This window comes from Aptenodytes patagonicus, chromosome 7, assembly GCF_965638725.1.
Source record: "Aptenodytes patagonicus chromosome 7, bAptPat1.pri.cur, whole genome shotgun sequence".
Taxonomy (NCBI): domain Eukaryota; kingdom Metazoa; phylum Chordata; class Aves; order Sphenisciformes; family Spheniscidae; genus Aptenodytes; species Aptenodytes patagonicus.
The window spans coordinates 60587225-60605508 of NC_134955.1; the positions used below are offsets into that span (position 1 = coordinate 60587225).

General features: G+C 37.2%; 1 protein-coding gene across 2 annotated transcripts in view; it reads left to right on the forward strand.

The window, feature by feature from the left end:
* The window catches only part of PPP2R5C (protein phosphatase 2 regulatory subunit B'gamma), an 87086-nt gene that overhangs the window by 855 nt on the left and 67947 nt on the right, over positions 1 to 18284 (forward strand). For both annotated transcript variants that reach the window (XM_076345468.1, XM_076345469.1), the window contains exons 2-3: positions 951 to 1016; positions 16134 to 16293. In XM_076345468.1, the coding sequence (XP_076201583.1) occupies positions 951 to 1016; positions 16134 to 16293 (226 nt within the window). The remainder of the gene's footprint in view (positions 1 to 950; positions 1017 to 16133; positions 16294 to 18284) is intronic.

Sequence of the window (18284 nt, forward strand, 5' to 3'; positions counted from 1 at the left end):
GAGAGGATCTAGCTTTGGCCCTGCTTTGCCTCAGTTTCCCCCCGGTGCTCCCAGGAGTGATTTGTCTGGCAGCCACGAAAGCGGCTTGCACAAGTAACGTTCGCAGAAGAGTAATAAATCCAACAGAAAATTAACTGGATTGCACTTTATTTTATGTGATAGGCAATTAGCCATGTGAGTGGAAGTGAGAAGCAGTGAAGCATACGGTCTGCCTCATCCAGCTGCTATCCCTCTAGACTTTTTCTGTTTGGCTGACTTCTGCTTGTCTCTTAGTTTTTCAACATCGTTTTAAAATTAGATGTAGGGAGGTCGGGTGGTGTGGTTTGTGGGGGTTTGTTTGTTTTAATTTTCTCCTAATATCCTTGCCACCTTTGATATTAAAATCATTCAAACTTTACTTTTCTGAGAATAACAAATCTCAAAAATATGCTGTGGGTGAAGGATACAAGTTAAGTCCAATGCTGGGAGGGAGAAATTTGAGTTGTGGGCCTACTTCCAATGCTAGACTTTCTAGCCCCTAGAACAGACAAGATAATGAAGTATAAAATGTGTACTGCACTGATATTAGTTTCAAAGCTAAACTAAATATAAACATTCCTGAAGCTAAAAACCACAGACAGCAAGGGCAAGTTCTTAGACATGGTTCAAATCACTTGTATTCTTTGTCCCTGCCTGCTTACCTATATGAAAGCTTATCTTTATATACTTTATGGGTGAATTTTGAGGCATAAATAAAATTCAAAAACCTTTGTGCAGATGAAAAATGTTTAAAGCAGCTTTGTGGAGACTGATAGTTCAGTATTAAGATCTTCCAATAAAACAGTATCATTTTTGTCCCATCAGTTTTAATATTCTTAGTGACTGTCTAAAAAAGCCCTAGTTTCTTGACTTGAAAATCCGTCTAGATCTCCTTTTCAAAGTAACTGAGACTGCAAACTTTTTTTTTTAAGGAACCTGCAAAATCAGCCAAGAGTGGAAAAAGTGGCAAAGATGGACAAGATAACCAAGAACATGAGGTAAATAGTACTAAAATATGTAGGTTTTTCCAGGCAAATTTGTCATGACTTCTGAACAGTGTTTTAAGTTTTTCTAGATTGTTATATTTTTGACATGACAGGTGGTTGTGGAACTACTGCTCTGGTATTTGACAAAAAGTGTTTTTAAGACTTGGAGAAGATGCTTTTGGGGAAGTTTATTTTATTTAGCGTAAATAAATACTTGCTTGCTACAGTCTTAAATATTCATCTATTTCCTTTTTGGTTATGAGGCATACATCTATCTTGTTTTCTAGTCTTCTTGTGAGGTTTTGGGTTTGTCTTCTAGTTGCTCGTTGCAGTTTTTATCGTTCTCCGTAATTCCCAGAGCTCTCTTCTCTCAAACTGTTGATGTTGGCATATCAGTTAAGTGTCAGTAGTCAGTTGTATTGTCAGGAGACCTTAGGCTTCATCAAAGACTGCCAGTGGTTTTGTTGTGTGATTTCTTTTTATAGGTATACAATGGAGTGTTCCATTTTTGACTGATTATTCTGTTGTTGATGCTGATTTTTTTTTTTTCCTTCTGCATTGCTCTCTGTTTTGCCCACCAGCAAGGTGCAGTGGCTTGAAAGGGGTCAATTAAATCATTATTCACTCTCTTTCCCACATTAATCCAGAAACTCAGGATTAATAAATTTGCTTCATTTGGAAATCTACTGTTTAGGTGGATTCTGAAATTTCCTTTAAAATGTTCATACCAGCCTGAATGTGAAATGCTACACTGAAAAGCTTAGGTATTTCAGCCTTTAAACTACATGTCTTGATAGTGGAAGATAATGTTTGGGAACAAAATACTTATCCAGCTTTACCATTTTTCCCTCCCTGAAATGACTGTTGGGGGTAGGTGGGTTGGAGTATTTGCTATACTCTTTCTGATGCACTTCAGTGAGTTTTCATATGTTTGCAGAAAGATGCATGCTACTGTCAAATTAATAAGATCAATAAAACTTGTAAACTTAAGTATTTTCGCAAATTCAGATAAAAGAGTGACTGAGTTTTGGTGGAGGGAACCTAGCTACTAGGAGGGATCTTAGCTACTAGGAAAGCTCTTAGAATGAGATAAGAAATGTATCAGTGTAGATGTTTATAATGGTGTAAATAGATGTACTTTATTGTGATATGTTCTGTCTTTACAGTATATTGCTGTGATGTTAAAAAGAGTACTACTTCTTGGCTGCAATTTTAGTTCCTGTGCAATTGTAAGGCTCATCATTATCAGCATCTTTGCTGTACATTTGTTGACTGCTTATTTTCTCAAGCTTCTGAATGACAAGCTGCTGAGACCAAAACTGATTTCTTATTCCTTCTTCGTACTTCAGGATAGAGTGTAAAGCTCCCACAGTTAATTAGTGGAGAGCTTTAAATGTTAACCAAAAATGTATATGTGGTTTTCTTTAATTTCTTTCTGTTTGCAGATCTAGCTTTTTTTTTAACTTAAAATGTGAGAGATGAATCTCAATAGCAGGATATGTTGTCGTGTTCATGCATTTTTTCTTTTTGAGTTGTCCTTCCAGGTAGAATTCCCAATGAAAAGTACAGTTTACTTATGTTATCTGTGATACTTAATCATATGTGAGTAGGGGCAGAATGGGAAAGGGACTGGGAATGTGACTTGCACATAATCTAGGATTGCCATTCCCAGTGGGCATTATTTAGTCTCCATACAATTTTGAACACCTCAGTGCTTGACTCATTAACTTAATTAATAGAATAATTGCACACAAACAGTAATGTAGACTTTGCGTTCTAACATAGGTATGTTAGCTGGTGCTTATATGAGCAGAAAGGAGGCTATTTGTTAACATAGTGAAGATTAGTAAATATAGAAATATTCTGGAACACACTGTTAATACAAACAAACAAACCCTAAAAATGTTTCTTTTAAAGAAGGTTGTCTTCAGTTTCCTTGTACGTGTGTTTTAACATGGCACTTTAAAAATCCTCTTCTAGACTATGAGTAGATTTGGAAATATGCTGGTTCATTTAATTTTTTTTCTCAATGCATTCAATGCATATGCATTTAATGCAAATGACAGATTGTAAAGACTAGAAACTGTCTGCTATTCAAAGAACAGGGACAACACAAGCAGCATCATCCCACAAATACTTTATTTATAGACACTTATAGCACTTAACTAAATTCATGATGCCTTGGACTTCTATAGATAAAAAAGTACAACAGATCTTAATATTTACAAAAATGAACAAGTGTTTTTCCTGTCTTGCAGTCAGGGAAACGAGATTTCAGTTGAGTGAAGCTGCACAGCAAGTTTGAAAAGGGATTGAAATGATTCCTGGTATGCCAGGTCAGGATGCTCATGCTAAAAGCAGGTGAAAGTGACTTAGGCTGATGCTTGTCTTGGTTTGAAAATTTCAGCAATAAGCATGTAGCACTTGCAGAAGTACTAAATAGTAGCTGCAGCACATAGGTGACCTACTGAAGTCCTCTTCATTTAAATCTCAAAGAATCCCATTGTAGCTGTGTTTGAAAGCAAGGTCCATCTTGCCTATGTTTCTGTCTCCAGTATTCCCACCAAGCAGATGTTTAGGGGAAAGAATACAAGATGATTCTTCTTGCATTACCTGTGCCTTGGTTACTTTATGTAATGCCAAAAGAGCATTTCTCTCCTACATAAGGAGAGAGGTCCATGTTACTTCATATTTGCTGCGTGGTCAGTAGCTGATACTCAAGAAGAGGCATTCAGAAACAGAGTAGATGTATGGTCTTCCACCCTGGTATGCTTTTCTTTAAGCAAGTATGTGACTTAGAAGGTTGCTTAGCTGAAGTGTTGTGTAAAATTGTTTTCATGTTATTAATGATTTAATTGACTTTTTATATTGTCATCTGTAGATTATTTTTTTCCCCAAGCCCTGCTTAATCTCCCCTAGCTGGGAGGACTTCCATTACTTTGATTGTCCTTCTCTGTTTCCGTGTTCTGTTCTCCTTTTTGTGAGGGAACTACCAGAAATGCACAGTATGTACAAGGTGAGGGCACCTTGTTGTTCTGTACCCTATTGCAATTATTCCAGTTTCCAGCTGCACATATTGTTCACTTTTTGAAGACCTAAAAAAAGAGCTAATATACTTAAGCTCCCATCTAACTTTAGTTTGTAACCTGTTAGTAAACATTAATGAATTAGACTAAATAGTTGCCAGAACAATTTTATCTATTCCTTTAAGTATAACCTCTTCCTTCAGTAATTAGTCCAGGATATTAGTGTCTTCAGGTTGTGAACAGACTTAATCTGTTGTGTATTGTTTTTCCTCTGTGTGGGAGTAGTGTCTCTACTCTGGCAAAATACTTCGGGGGGGGGGGGGGGGTGTTTACCAGTGCCCAAAACCTATACTCAGAACACAAACAAATAACAAAAAAAAAATGCCTGGGTGTGGGGCTTGGCTATGCCAACACTTAGTAAGTTGTAGACATGTTCCCTGTGACCTAACTGGCCTCTGCAGAAGTTACTTGCCTCACGGATAAGCTTTGTTGTAGAGTTCTGTTTTGTCACAGGGGTGTGGAGGTCTCCTTTTGAGTTAAGGCAGTAGTAACTTATGGTCAGTCTAATTTCTAAAGAAAGAGGTGGCTTGGTAATAGTTAATGATTGTTGAGAAACATTACCTTTTTCTATCTCTAGCAAAAACCTAACACTTCTAAAATTTCAAGTGTTTCTTACAGTACTCTAACAGTAGTTTTCAAATACAACCACAAGGGAAGGAAGTTAAAATTTTAACCCTATAGACTCTTATTTCTGTCTGTTTTGCCTGTGGGAATGTATGTGCTAAAACTTGCACTTTTCACTAATCACTGCAATGGTCTAGGAGCACTTGGACAATTCACTGTTGTGGTTCACCTGGGGGATGGAAGGGTCAGAAGTAGCTGGTAACCTTTCATCCAAGGTTAGTAGTAGATCCTGGCAGTAGTAGATGCCTGGGAGCAATAGCACCTTCTAGGTCTAGCTGGACTGGTTTAAGAAGGCATGAAACCTCTAAATTTAAAATTGTATTCGTTTTGAACCTAGGTGCTGAGTAGTCTGTAGAAGGGGAAGACTACTTTTGTTTAAGAAAGTATTGGCTTGGTGACTTTCAACAAACAAGAACAGAAATCATAACTCTTTCTTCAAGTTCTTCTGCCATGCAGAACAGCAAACGGAAGACTAATGTGGTTTGAGGAGTGTGTGTGTGTATTAGCTCATTGTTTCCATGTGCTGCTCTGGTTGGTTCTTCCTATTTTAAAGGTGTTTTTATTGAATACAGACAAATCAAAATGTAATAAAATACAAACTGCATTGGCCAGTTTTCTTGCCAATTTCGTGCAAAGAATTGCTTGATTTATTGACAGTGTGTGTTGCTAATGTCAGTCTATAGTCACTGTTGAAACCAATTTAAAAAAAAAATTAAAAGTTTTGTTAGGTACTGATCCGTGCTTCTGTCCTGTCACTGTCTCGCAGCCATCACTTTTCAGTAGGTTTATTAAACACTGGTAATAGCTTCCAGTGCAGCAATTTTGTCAAGCTTTGTTTTCAGAGGTTTTTGTTCCCTGCTTTGTGAAGCCTTTTTTATTGAAAAGTTAATTTCTTAAGCTATTCAACATAGTGGTAATATTTTTCGGGAATGGTAATGAAATTACAGAAATCTCCCTTTAATGGGCTGTCTTTAAAATACTTCAGCAAAAGTAAGGATTTTCATCTCTCTGAAAGAACCTTGAGAGGTGGCTATCTGGTATTCTGTGATCGCCTTTCCGACGTTAGCCAGCACACAGTGGGGAAAGGCTATCAGTATTCTTATTACTTCTTTTACTGATTCCTGATTACATGTGCACATATGATTGCCACTTTCCTTAAAAATAATAAATTAAAAAAGGGATAGGGAGCAGAAGTGGTGTTGATGGTTTTGTGTGGGTTTCTTAGCAGAGGTCATATGTAGAAGTATCCTAATGTTAAAAGGAAAACTAGGAATAGACAAAAACAATAAATCCAGAATTTTTTGTATTAACAGGTTCCTGTGATCAGTAGCAACAAGTTATTTAGAAAGTTGACTCCATATTTTCTACATTCTGTTGCTTATTTTTCCTGTTTGTGATTTTTCATTGCAATGCTATTTAAGGTGCTGTACCAGTTATTAGTAACCCTGAAAAACAAATGTACCTGATCTGACCTTGAAGACGATGTATGGAGACTGTTATACAGGGTCCAGCTTGTGACTAGATTTTTCTACTTCAGAATTTTTAAAGTTATGCTTGAAAGTCTTAGCACAGTTAGCACACTTATTAGATAACTCATTAGGGACTACAGCAGAGGAGCTTGATGTTTGGAGGGAGGGGAAAATACCTTTCCAAATGTTCTGGGGTTGTTTTCCCCTTCTTGTTTGCATGTATTAGGACTAGAACTGCTCCTACATAATTTCTGGAAATACCTTCTTGCCACAGAACTTTCTTTCAATCAGTTGAGATTGTCCTGTTCTAGTTGTTTAGTATGCTAATTTGTACTTGCATGTGATTCAGTGTATATATATTTATTGTCACTTACATAAAGTAGCTGTCATTTAAGTTCTTTTCCATTATTATTGTTAGATGGGCAATCTTTGTCACTCAGTGGCACGGCATTTTTGGATGCACTGAGTTAAGCATCTTTGAGGTATAAGATTCTTCTGTATTCGTTCTTCATAGAAGCAGATGTCTTACAAAGAGATATATTTAGCATAGATCGGATTTATCTCTTTTAATTAATGCCTGAAGTTAAGTATTAATTTATTTATAACATAAAACAGTGTTTTAAGGGTTTAGGTAGTACTCCTTACCACACTGTCAGTTTGATGCCATTTTACATAGCCATCTAGATCAGGAATGGCTGATAGCCTGTAATAAAGCATCCCCAAACCCCCAAGTTTTCAGTTGGCCAAATCAATAAGCTATGCTTGTCTGGTGCGTACAGCACATAACAAACCTAGCTGTACCCTAGCTGTTTCTTCAGTACGTATTCAGTAATATGTCCCAGCTGGACTGATAGGTGCAGTAGCCAATGTTTTCATGAGTCAGTCCCATGCAGTAGATAAAATTGATTTGGAAATTGGTCTTGTTTCATTTGGAAGAAGACAGATACTCATATTATGAAATAAATTTGAAATTTTGAACAACTAGTCCTCTCAAGTCTGAATCACTGGCTATAAATGGACAGTGCTAGACCTTCTGTTCTCTGAAGCTTTCCAGGGCTATTGGTTTGGGATTTTACTTCTAACATTAGCAAAACAGGACTTTAAACCAAAACTGCATATAAAATCAGGATGGATTTTCTCTTGTATCAGCTATGTAAATGAAGTCTGTGGGCTTTGGGGTTTTTTTTGTTTGTTTGTCTTTAAACTGGTGTGCCAGCTTCTTTTAAAAAAAATAATTTTAAAACTAATTTTTGTTCATGGCTTGCAGTTCTGATTTTCTTTCCTAGAGAGGATTTTTTAATGTGCTGATATAACCATTGAAAAATACTTAAGTGTAGCAAGTGAATACACCCTTAGTACTAAATGAGGTGCTGTTTGCTGACTAGAAAGATGCAGTGTGTTACTCTTAAAGCAGCTGTGCAATTTTTTTGTTTGTTTTTAACTTCCGTAATTTCCTATTTCCAATTTTTCTTGACATCTTGCCTTTTTGGTTTTGGGAACTGGAATTTCCTTCTCCATCCACAGCAAATATACCTTAATACTGATTAGTGCAGGAGGTTACCTTAACATGCTTGTTATGTAACTTCAACATTACGCTTTTAAAACTAATTAAATTGATTAAAGAAAGGTACTAAACACTGCTATATGCAAGTATTTTGTTACCTAAAAGGAGATGCTTCTGAAAACAGGATCCTATGCCCTTCTAGTTCTTACACAAGGCTGACAACTACTTGTGTAACATATGATGTGTGAGGTTTTTGGTTTGTGGTTTGTTTTAGTACTTGCTATCCTGTACTTCCTAATCATGCTTTTAAACTCTCTGAATCCTTCCTGAATAGAAACACAGCAATGAAGGCAAAGGCTGTTCTAATCAAAAGGAGCAAAGTGGTCTTCAAAAATGGATATTGGCAGTTTGTAAACTGAAAACGTCCTTTTCATCCTTTGTTTCAAATTGTTTCTCTTAAGTTTTTTCATAAGAGTTAAGGCCTACTGCTCCTTAAACTTTAAGAGGACTCAGGTGTTCATTAATGCTATGTGTAATAAAGAATTATTAATATAGTTATCCCATAGAGAATACAAATAGTAAGAAAAACAGGTAGCTGTTGAATCCATCCATACGTTCACCAACTTTACAAATGTTGAATCTTGTTTGGTTTTTTCCCCCTCAATTTCATTTGAAGCCAGAATAAATTTGTAAATCTAGAAGTGGGATGGTAGACTTTAGGTTTTTGTTTGTGTTTCATCCCTCCCCGCCCCAGGCTTTTGGAGCCAATTAAAAGAAGATTATAGGAAAATAATCCTGCCCCATTCCTGAATATACTTCTTGATAGTATTTGGCAGTCATCTTTTATTTGCTACACCTTTATAGTGACTATAATTTAATACACTTCCTCATCACTGCTCAGTTTAGCAGTCTGAAGTACTGAGAAGTAAAGTTTTCTAGTGACATGTAAAATAAAAGCATGATGAGAGCCAAAGATGAAATGATTTGGTGTAATAGTTCTTTAGAAGTGGTCAAGGTTGTTATTATACTACTAAAATGCGCAGGAACCTTATCACGAACTGTAACTCTCTTATACAGCATCTAATACAAATACCAAATTGGGGGGCAGGGGGTGAAGCGAAAAAGATTTCAATATGAGTGTGTGAAGTGAGAAACTATTATGAATGGGTCAGAGAGCACAAGAATACAGACATTGGTAAAGCCACATAAACAATAGCCTTAGCTCATCAGTAGCTTTATAGAATTAAAATTTACAGCAGAGTATAGGAGTTGGAGCTTAAAGCTAATGAGATGAGTTTATGTGTGTGTTTTCCTTCAAATGTGGGAACCTTACATATATGTGTGTATATGTATGTGTGTATATATAAAAAAGCACAACGGTAGTTTTTGTTGTGTTTTTTGAAATTAAAAGGGTGGTTCAGGCTGATCAGAGAGAAATTAGTTCTTGATTTTCAACTGTAAAGTAATTTAAGCCAGGGCATCATTTATTCAGATTCTTCATCTCTGTATTTATATAAATGTTTTGAAATAATACTTAGGACATTATCTGGTTTTAATCATACTTAATTAGCTAAGTGATGGTTGCAGGTAACAAATTTTACTTTTCTGGGGGCATTTGTTTCTTTGAAGTTTCATTATAGAAGATGCATTAAGAAACAAATGTTGCTTTGCTGCCTATGTTTGTGAAGTACCAGGTGCTCACTGGTGGTGGTGTTTCAGCAAATGCAAAACAGCATGGATCCGCTTACAGCCTGAGCCTGGGCACCCTATCGTCTTTGCCCATACTCTACAACCTTAGGCTGCAGATATGATCTCTGACTGAAAGGAATCAAATATCAGTTTGTTCCTGGAATAAACTAGTTAAAAAAAAAAAAATTAAGTTTACAAGGAGCAAATGGAAACCAAGCCTTATGCTACTGATGTTTAGCTATGAATGTAAGATTGCAGTGCAAGAATGTCAAGGATGCAGTACACCGAGCTGAGACATCTTTGGCAATTGCCAGGATTGGTTTGATGTGTTGCAAGTCAAGTGTGTTGCACAAAGCTGTGATGATACAATTCTTTAGAAGATAAAAGTTTAGCTGTGTGTGTAAGCAGCTAACAGGAAATACAAGTAATGCTTTGTGTTGTGAAAAATAAATGCCAGCAAGAAGGTTAGAAGAGCTTCAGCAAGTTGTAAATCAGTCTTCTAAAATGGTCTGTGACTGTAAAACTTGCCATGGGAACCCCTCCACAGTGAAGAGGGCCAGATGACCTTCACTGCTCATAGGGAGCTTCCCAGCCACTGATGCAATTCAACGAACTCCATGTTGTCTCTGACAAAACACTAATGGAACTCCATAGTTAGACATCAAGAATAGCCAGCAGTAGCATTGCTATATGTAAATGCAAAATCACAGTTGCTGAACAAGTACCACAACATAAGCAGTGAGTGTTGATTAGTGTGCTAAAATATATAAATTTTGTCACCATGACCTTGTTGAAAAAAAAATTTCTTTCTGTTTATAACAACATGGATCCTCAAAGCTTTAGGATGCAGCTCTTGCTATCTTACCAAATAAAAACATAATAAGTTACACTGGGTAGTACAGTGGTAGTCTCAGTATATCTCAACCACTGAGAGAATCTTTAATGATAACAAACATACTTGCTAGAAGGGCAGCTGCAAAGATCATCCTAGCAGGCCAATCCAGGTATCATTCTGGCAAATGATTTTGTTGAGGAAAAACAATAGAAAACTAAATTGCTGTCTGTGTGAAACCAGCCAAAGCCTTCAGCACCGTAACTGCATCTCCAGAGGCTCCTCCGTAAGTTGTCTGTCCAAACAATCTTGTGGCGGTGAAACTAGTGAACAACAATGGCATAATAGCAAAAGTCTTCAACGAAGTGAGAACCTCAGAACTGTTTGCCATCCGAAATGGTACCCAACAAGCATGTTGTTTCCCTGCTGTTTTTAACTGGGTTGTTTATGGATCAATGCCCCTTCTATGTGTCCAGGTGATTAAGAATGTATAGTTTGCACTGAGTCTCTGTAGATTGAAAATACCGATGTTAAAGATCGTAGTTAGTTGCTCCATAACAAACTCCTTACCAGTGATTGGGCACTACTTGCATAAACTAGAATTACTGCAGACTCTCTGGCTAGCTCTGTCAAGCCATATCTTTTATACCATAATAACGAGTTTATTCTGATGTTGTCCTGTTGGAAAGCATGTTGAACTGGTGGTGTTAACAACACAGCATTGAAATCAGCTGACAAATACCGCTCTCCTGGTAGTGTGCTGTCTTGAACAGCTTGCCCTGGTCCCAACTGCTAATCTAACATCACCAGCCCACCTCCTGCAGGTATGCTGTGGATATATTTACCAGGTTGATGGCTACTGGGCCATATGCCAGATGTGATCTGTCCCTGTTCCCACCCCCAAAACAGAGCAGTAAATGAAGATCTGTAAAGGAGAGAGCTCTGCGGCAGAGTTCAAGATTCCTGGAGCATTCAGAGATTTTCACACTACTTTGAAGCTACTGCAGAGGGGAAAAAACTGCATGGAAGGCTCTTAAGTGCTCTCCACCCATTTTGACTCCTTGATCTTTCATTTCAGTTCTTGTCTCAAGAGATTAAATTAAGTTCAACTTCTCAGCCTAATTACATTGATTATGTATTGGGACTCAACCTCTTAGCCAAATTATTTTGATTACATACTGGGCCCTCATGCAGTTTTGAAAATGAAGTTGTAAATGTCCTTTTCACATTTTCTTATGTTCTTTGTTTAGTTTCAGTAAATTGTATTTCAGTTTCATTATAAGTATATTTTAGATATAATCCAGAAAGCTTTCATAGTCCCTTCTGAGGCTGCCTTGGCAAGAAGTGAGCTCTTCTGGGTGCTATAGATCAGACCTCTGTTTATCTTAATGAAAAATAAATCTGTGGAGGCTACTTACTATACCAAAAGGAAAAGAAGAAAGGGATTAATTCTGCATTAATATAAGCATTCTCCCTCTGTTCTCAGATTCAGATGGATGAGTCTCATAAAAAATGTCCTGTGCTTTTCGCTCTGCGTACCCACGTTTCACAAGGAGTCTTAATTATGTGTTAATTGGTACAAAGTTCACCTATCGAGATCTTGTAGTCTAGAGTTTTTATCAAGGTTCTTGCTGGTATGTGGCTTGCTGCTGCCATCCTGGGATGGTGTACACGCCGATATAAACTTGAATTCAGTAGTGATATGCATTAGAGGGAAGAAATTTGCAGATTAGTATTAGACTGATCTGTGTCAAGAAACACCATGTAGGATACTGCCTAGCACCATGTTTTCTTCAGGCAGAGAGAGAGAGAATCTCTTGCCTTGTGTTTAGGAGGTGATCTGATTTTTGTCACTAGCAAGCCATCCAATTTTTTTAATCTTGAATGACAGATGCATCCAGGTGATTTTATTGTCATCTTCAAATCCTTACCCTGCTCTGACCAGTTTATCTTAGAAAGCAGTATGAAAGCTTGCTCCATTGTTGTAGCGTTGACCCCACTCTAGGCTTGGCTTGGAAGCCCTCTTGATTTTGTGGAGCAGAAGACGTTGTGTGCTTTGGTCTAATTCATTTATTAGTGAGTGTGCTTAGAAAGGTAAGGTCAGACAGAGTTCTTCTGGTTGCCCATGTTTGGTCAAGGTAGCTTGAATAACAGTTTTTTGGGGGACTGTCAGAGAGGGAAGAATAGGGTCTTCTGAAAGACTTGTTGATATACATGGGATGCAGGGTGAACCCTCCTTCCAGATCCCAGTACTCTCTCTTATGTCTTAGGAGGCTAGCCAAAAGTAAAAGTTGCCATGTGGACTGTTCGATGACGATCAATTTAATTTAAAAAGAAAAATTGGCTGTAACTGTAGATGTGCTTGGTCTACTCATATCTTTCTTTCCCTGGTCACAAATTTAGTGTTGTGCTCTGCTCTACACTTGCCTGTGTACGAGTTGGGGGGATGAAGGATCCAACTTTGCTCAAAACAGTCATGTTAAGACAAGGAATGTACCACATCCTGCTTGATGCAGGAGGACTCAAGGGAAGAAGGGATGCAAGGACTATCTATCTTGAACTGTTGTGACTGGCAAGAAACCTCCTTCTCTCCTCCCTGCCTTTCACTCTTGAATTAAGCTTATTCAAGGGAACTGAGGGACATAAACTCTGTTTTTTCAATTGTTAAAAGCAGAAGTTGTCAGAAACACACTGGTCCTGATTGTCTTAATGTTCATAAAAGTATGTAAAGCTCTAGCTTTTAAAAAATAAATTGATCAGAAAACCCAAGGGTTGTGTTTTAATTATGATCTGAAGAAACACATTCTCAATCTGACACTTTTTTCAGACTAATTTGCACACATTGTTGGGGGTTTATCAGCACTTTTGGAATTGAATGTGTCTATGAGTATATAAACATTTGGGTAGGAGGGAGCTGTTTGCCAGAACAAGAGGAAGAATAGGTATTTCCCATTCTAGTCACGGGAAGAGAATTGATAAAAATATATCTGCAGTTTGACTGTTCTGGTGTTGAATAAGTTGAATTGTTCGCTGATGTAGCAGAATGTCCATCAGTTATTCTCAGGAGTTGTGGCTTCTGAAGTAGTTTGGTTTGTTACTGGGAGGAAGAAGCTGAGCTTGGTTGGCTCTTTGATCTGAACTAATGAGCACTGTACCTTCATAAAAAGTTAAGTATGTTACCTTGAAATCTCTAGCAAATGAATTCCCAGAATTGTTAGTCCGAATTTGTTTTCTTTTTAGAGGGGTGGTTAAGATTGCTGAGCTGTGTGGCTTACATTGACTCAACTCACTTTCTCTAGGTGCCCTTCCATCCAAGGGCTGGTTATCTGCAAGCCCTGGAGGCCAGTTCTCTCATGGTAGCACCATAGTGCCACTTGCAGAGGTCATTGGATAGAGCTATGTAGTGTAGTATTCGAATAATAATAATGAACTGGAAACTGTTTTGGCAGCTTTCTGGTATGTGCTGTCTGAATGACTGGAGCATGACTGAAAAGCAGGCGATGATCATGGTTGATGCTAGAAAGAAGGAGGAAATCTGTTGGATAAATTGGCCGGTGATTCAGGGCTAGAATTACGCTGGAGTCATCACTGCTAGATGGGAAGTTGCCATAGCAACAAAAAATGCTTTCTTTCAACATTTCTAATCAGAAACGTTACCCATCCTCTTAAATAACCACTTTTGGCTAATTTTAGAATTTATCTGCAATTTAGAATACTTGGTTCCCTGAGGTTTGTTTTACCTTAAGATACTATAGTGTGCACATGTGTGCAGGCACATGTGAGCACTTGTTCCTTCGAAATTGAGAATTTGTTTGGGAATAGAGGAAACAGGAAAGCGGCTTTTCCTGTTCCAAGTAATGAACAAAAAACAGGTGGTAGTGGAAGATAGCCAGTTCAGAAAAACACCATGAGGCTCAAGCACAATATTGAAAGTATAGAATCCTGTGCCATAATAGTGTTTATAATGCATCTTAATTAGCTTTTATTGTTTAATACATAAGTCATTGCTTCCTAATTTTTAGTGCTGTTTTTCTTTCTGCTTAGTCTATTCATAATTTCATTTGGAATGCTTTTTTTTAACTTGATTTAATGGATAGAATTTACCTTGCAGATCACTTGTATTTCAGGAAAAAGATTTTTAAGCATTTGGTGTTTGGGATTGAAAAGTGAAATAGTCTGAAAAATGCAATGTTAACAGGTATTACTTGTACATAAATGCTTTTATAACTTGCCGATGTATGCCATTTTTACTGAAACAAGTTCCAGAGTATTTTTGGTAACTTAAGACTTTTGGTGTTCAGTATATTGTCTCCCCTTATTTGTTCTATAAGGCTGTAAGGGTTTTTGCTGTCATAATATTAAATTTGCAAAATGGTCATCTTAAATATGTTCAATGAAAACTAACTGTTGCTTTCAGTCATATCTTAGATATATTAAGTACTGTGTGTATAATGTAGCACAATTGTTAATCTGTTCTTGAAGCATAGACATTTCTCTCCTAGTTATGCTACTAGAACAAAATTTGAATAAAATTATTTAGACTCTAAAGGTAGATAAATTTATGTATGGTGACATTTCCATGTGCACCGATTGTGTACACTCCAGACCATATGGAAATTGCTGATGGATAAGCTATTCTGGAAATCTGTTTTAGAATATGAAGAAAAGTGGTTTCTGTTGTTTTAGCCATATCCCTATGAAAATGCCATTGATGTTATTTCATGCAGGAATGAAACACTGCTTTCATATCTACTATACTTAACAAAACTCTAATTAAATCCGTTCAAACTGTGAAAGTAGCAGCATTACAACTTGATCTCCATCCTGAATCCCATTCCCATCTGACTCTTTTCCTATTTCTTACCACGTGAGAGAATATGGTCTTTCCTGTAAGAGAAAAGTGCCAAGGTATATTTTCAGATGTGTATGCTTCAGTGTAAAATAGTTTGCAAATTTGAAAGGCTTCTACAGCAAATTAAGGTCCTGTAAAATGAATTACAATACTTGCAGTAAGATTTCCTGCTCAGCTGTTTCTATATTCTTAGCGTAGGTCACCCTTAGATGTTTTATCATTCTTGTAAAGAATGTCATGAAATTATTCATATGTAAAAAGTTAACTATTACCTACTTTAAGCCTGCTTTTCCTACTTCAAAAAAGGAATGAGAGAGGCAGCATCACAAGTTCTGACAGGCTGTTGTTAATGATGCATTTTATTCAGCTTGAGAGAGAGAGCACTGTCAAGTGTAGTCTAGGAAATAACAGCAAACTGGAAACCTATAGGTGGGAACCATTTTTCTGGTTTTATATTATTTACTTCATACAGAGGTACAGTGACAATCTGATAAGATTATTACAGTAAAAGCAACTTGCTCTAAGTAGGCAGTAAACTGCTACAAATCTTCATGTATGTTTTAGAAGCTGCTGAACCTACTACAATAACAAGACTTGTTCCTTTAACTTTATATCAAAGCCTGAATGTCCCAAGCCAAGCTTAGGACTCTAGCAATGAGGCACAGTACAAATAGTCAGTGAAAGGTTCACCTGCTGTAAATAGGTGAGGTCCTGTGATCCCTTTGAAGCTGAAGTTAGCCAAAGACCTTGGAGACCTGGACTTCTCAGGGAAAAGGGGAGAGTAGCTGAGGAACTACACTATTTGAAAATTTCTTTTCAGTTGGCTGGTAACTTCAAATAAATGGGCTAGTGCATGTAACAAGGTGATCTATTCCCATCTATGAGGGCTGTAGTACAGAAATGAACACTGAAGAGGGAACAGAAGAATAGATAGCTATACATTCAGAGGGTGATGAATAAAGCAATTTTATTAAAGGCTTATTTTGCTTAATTTATTTCTGTAACAAAAATAGCTTTTTAGAGCATTTTCTAAGTCCAGTTGCAATTAACTGCTTTCATTTCTCTTTAAACAGGTGTCAAACAAAAAATCAAACAGCACTCCTCCCCCAGCACAACTGTCTAAAATCAAAGTACCAGCACCACAGACAGTACTGAAGAAGGAAAAGCGGCAGAGTTCTTCAAGGTTTAATGTTAGCAATAACAGGGAGCTTCAAAAACTGCCAGCTTTAAAAGGTATGTCTTTCTAAATTAGAATGACTCTTGTGGGGGATCTTGGACATGAGACAGAGAAGCGTCTCAACTATCATACTTCTCATATCTGGACAGCATTATATATCAAGTATACACATGTGCACACTTGCACATACTCACATGCTCAAACACGTTGTTTTTTAATTTCATTCCTTATATGAGGATTTGCAGTGTGTTGTATAGGAAATATCTACGTTTCTTCAGCCCAGAAATGTCTGTGTGAAAGTATATTCACTCATGTCACATAAAAGCAGACTATTTGGGTTCTCTATGCAAAATATCAGTCATGTGTCCTCAGTGCAGCATGCTCAAGCCCTACTTTGTACTAAAATATCTCTTGGCATTGTGAGAAGACCTTGTCTATCGCTATTTATTGGTCTGGTTTTCCTGAGCATGGGTCAAGCGTAGTGGTGTCTTTTTAGTAAGTATGAATTTTTCCTTTGTCAATCTTTGTGATCTTTTAGAGTTATATTTGCTGCCATCTGTGGTGAAAAGATGATGACAATTGATGTGTCTTCTCTTACTAATACGGCTTTTATCTTTATTGTAGCTACTGTCTGTTGTGTAGATACATGTTTGCATAGTGTGCTTATGGTAGTTTGTAGTAGTGTTAGGGTAGAATTTTCCAGGTGTGGTCAGATGTACTGATCTATTGCTTGGGAGCAACTGATTTGTTCTGAAGGTTTATTTAAAAAAAAAAAAAAAAAAAAAAAAACAAAAAACCAAACTGTTTTGAAATGTGATGCATACTGCTTTCCAGTGTTCAAAGTTGGCAGTGAAAGCCTAATAGATCACTGAAATGTTGAGTAGTACTGCTGTAGGCAATGTGAAAATGTCAAGGGATAAGACTTTTTTCCTCCAGTCGTTGTTTTCTTGATACAAGACATTAGTGTTTCTTGAAAATAAGAAACCCGGCTTCTCAGCCCACGTGAATTACACTCCTTTTCATACAGATCAAATCAGACTGCAACATTCTTCTCTTCACACACATACTGTTTTTACAAAAAGAATATGAAATATTGTCCATCATGTTAGTTTAGCAGTCTATATACAAGATGCTGCTTAAATTTTTTCAAGACTTAACTGCTGTTTATTTAATTAGTGCATTTCAATCTATTTTATTAAATTTGTAAATAAGAATATTTAGCACCACAGATTATGAATAATATGTCCTATCTTTTAAACTGACATTGTAGGTTCATGCACAAGCTGTCACATCCAGGGTGTGACATAAGCAAATGACACTGAATTGAAGTAGTGATTTTTATAAAAAGTTAGGCATAGAGCCTCATTGACTGGCATGACCTTTTGTTCAAAGACTTAGCCACGAAGAAAAACGTTTGTTACTTGGTCTAGTACAAAATGGAGGTTCTATCTTAAATAGTGTGTTTCTGGTAGTGCCTGGGTCTGTTAGCTCAGGGACACTGGAACTGAGCATTCAATTAGAAGCAGAGTGGATAGTGAGCTGGAACTGAGAAAAATGAGTGTGGATGGGAGAGGAGGAATGTCATCTGTCTTGCAGTTTTGATGTGAAGTTTTAGATCTGTTTCCACCTTGGGTGGGCCAATGAAGGGCAGAAGAGTGCCTGCTTGGACTGGGGTGGTGGGGGAGTAAGTCTTAAACTGTGTAAGTATGTTCTGAGAGTGTTCTACCATTTTTGATGCAACGTACCTAGATGTGAAGAAATGGTAGAAGTATGGTTGTGCATTTGCATTATATTTGCCTTTCAGTCTGTAATCACTCCCCCCACTCTCAAGTGAAAAGAAAGAAAAGATCTTGAGCTTATCTCTGGTGGATGTCTGATGCTGTATGTGTGTCCCCAGGCTGTCAAGGGTCAAACTTTGTTGTGAAGCACTGGTGCAATTGCTGATCTAGTGATAGGTAGTAATTACTACCTTTACTAATAAACCTATAACCAGTCTCATGGATCATAGCAGGTGTCTGTATAGTTGTTGTGCTTGCTACATGTGCTC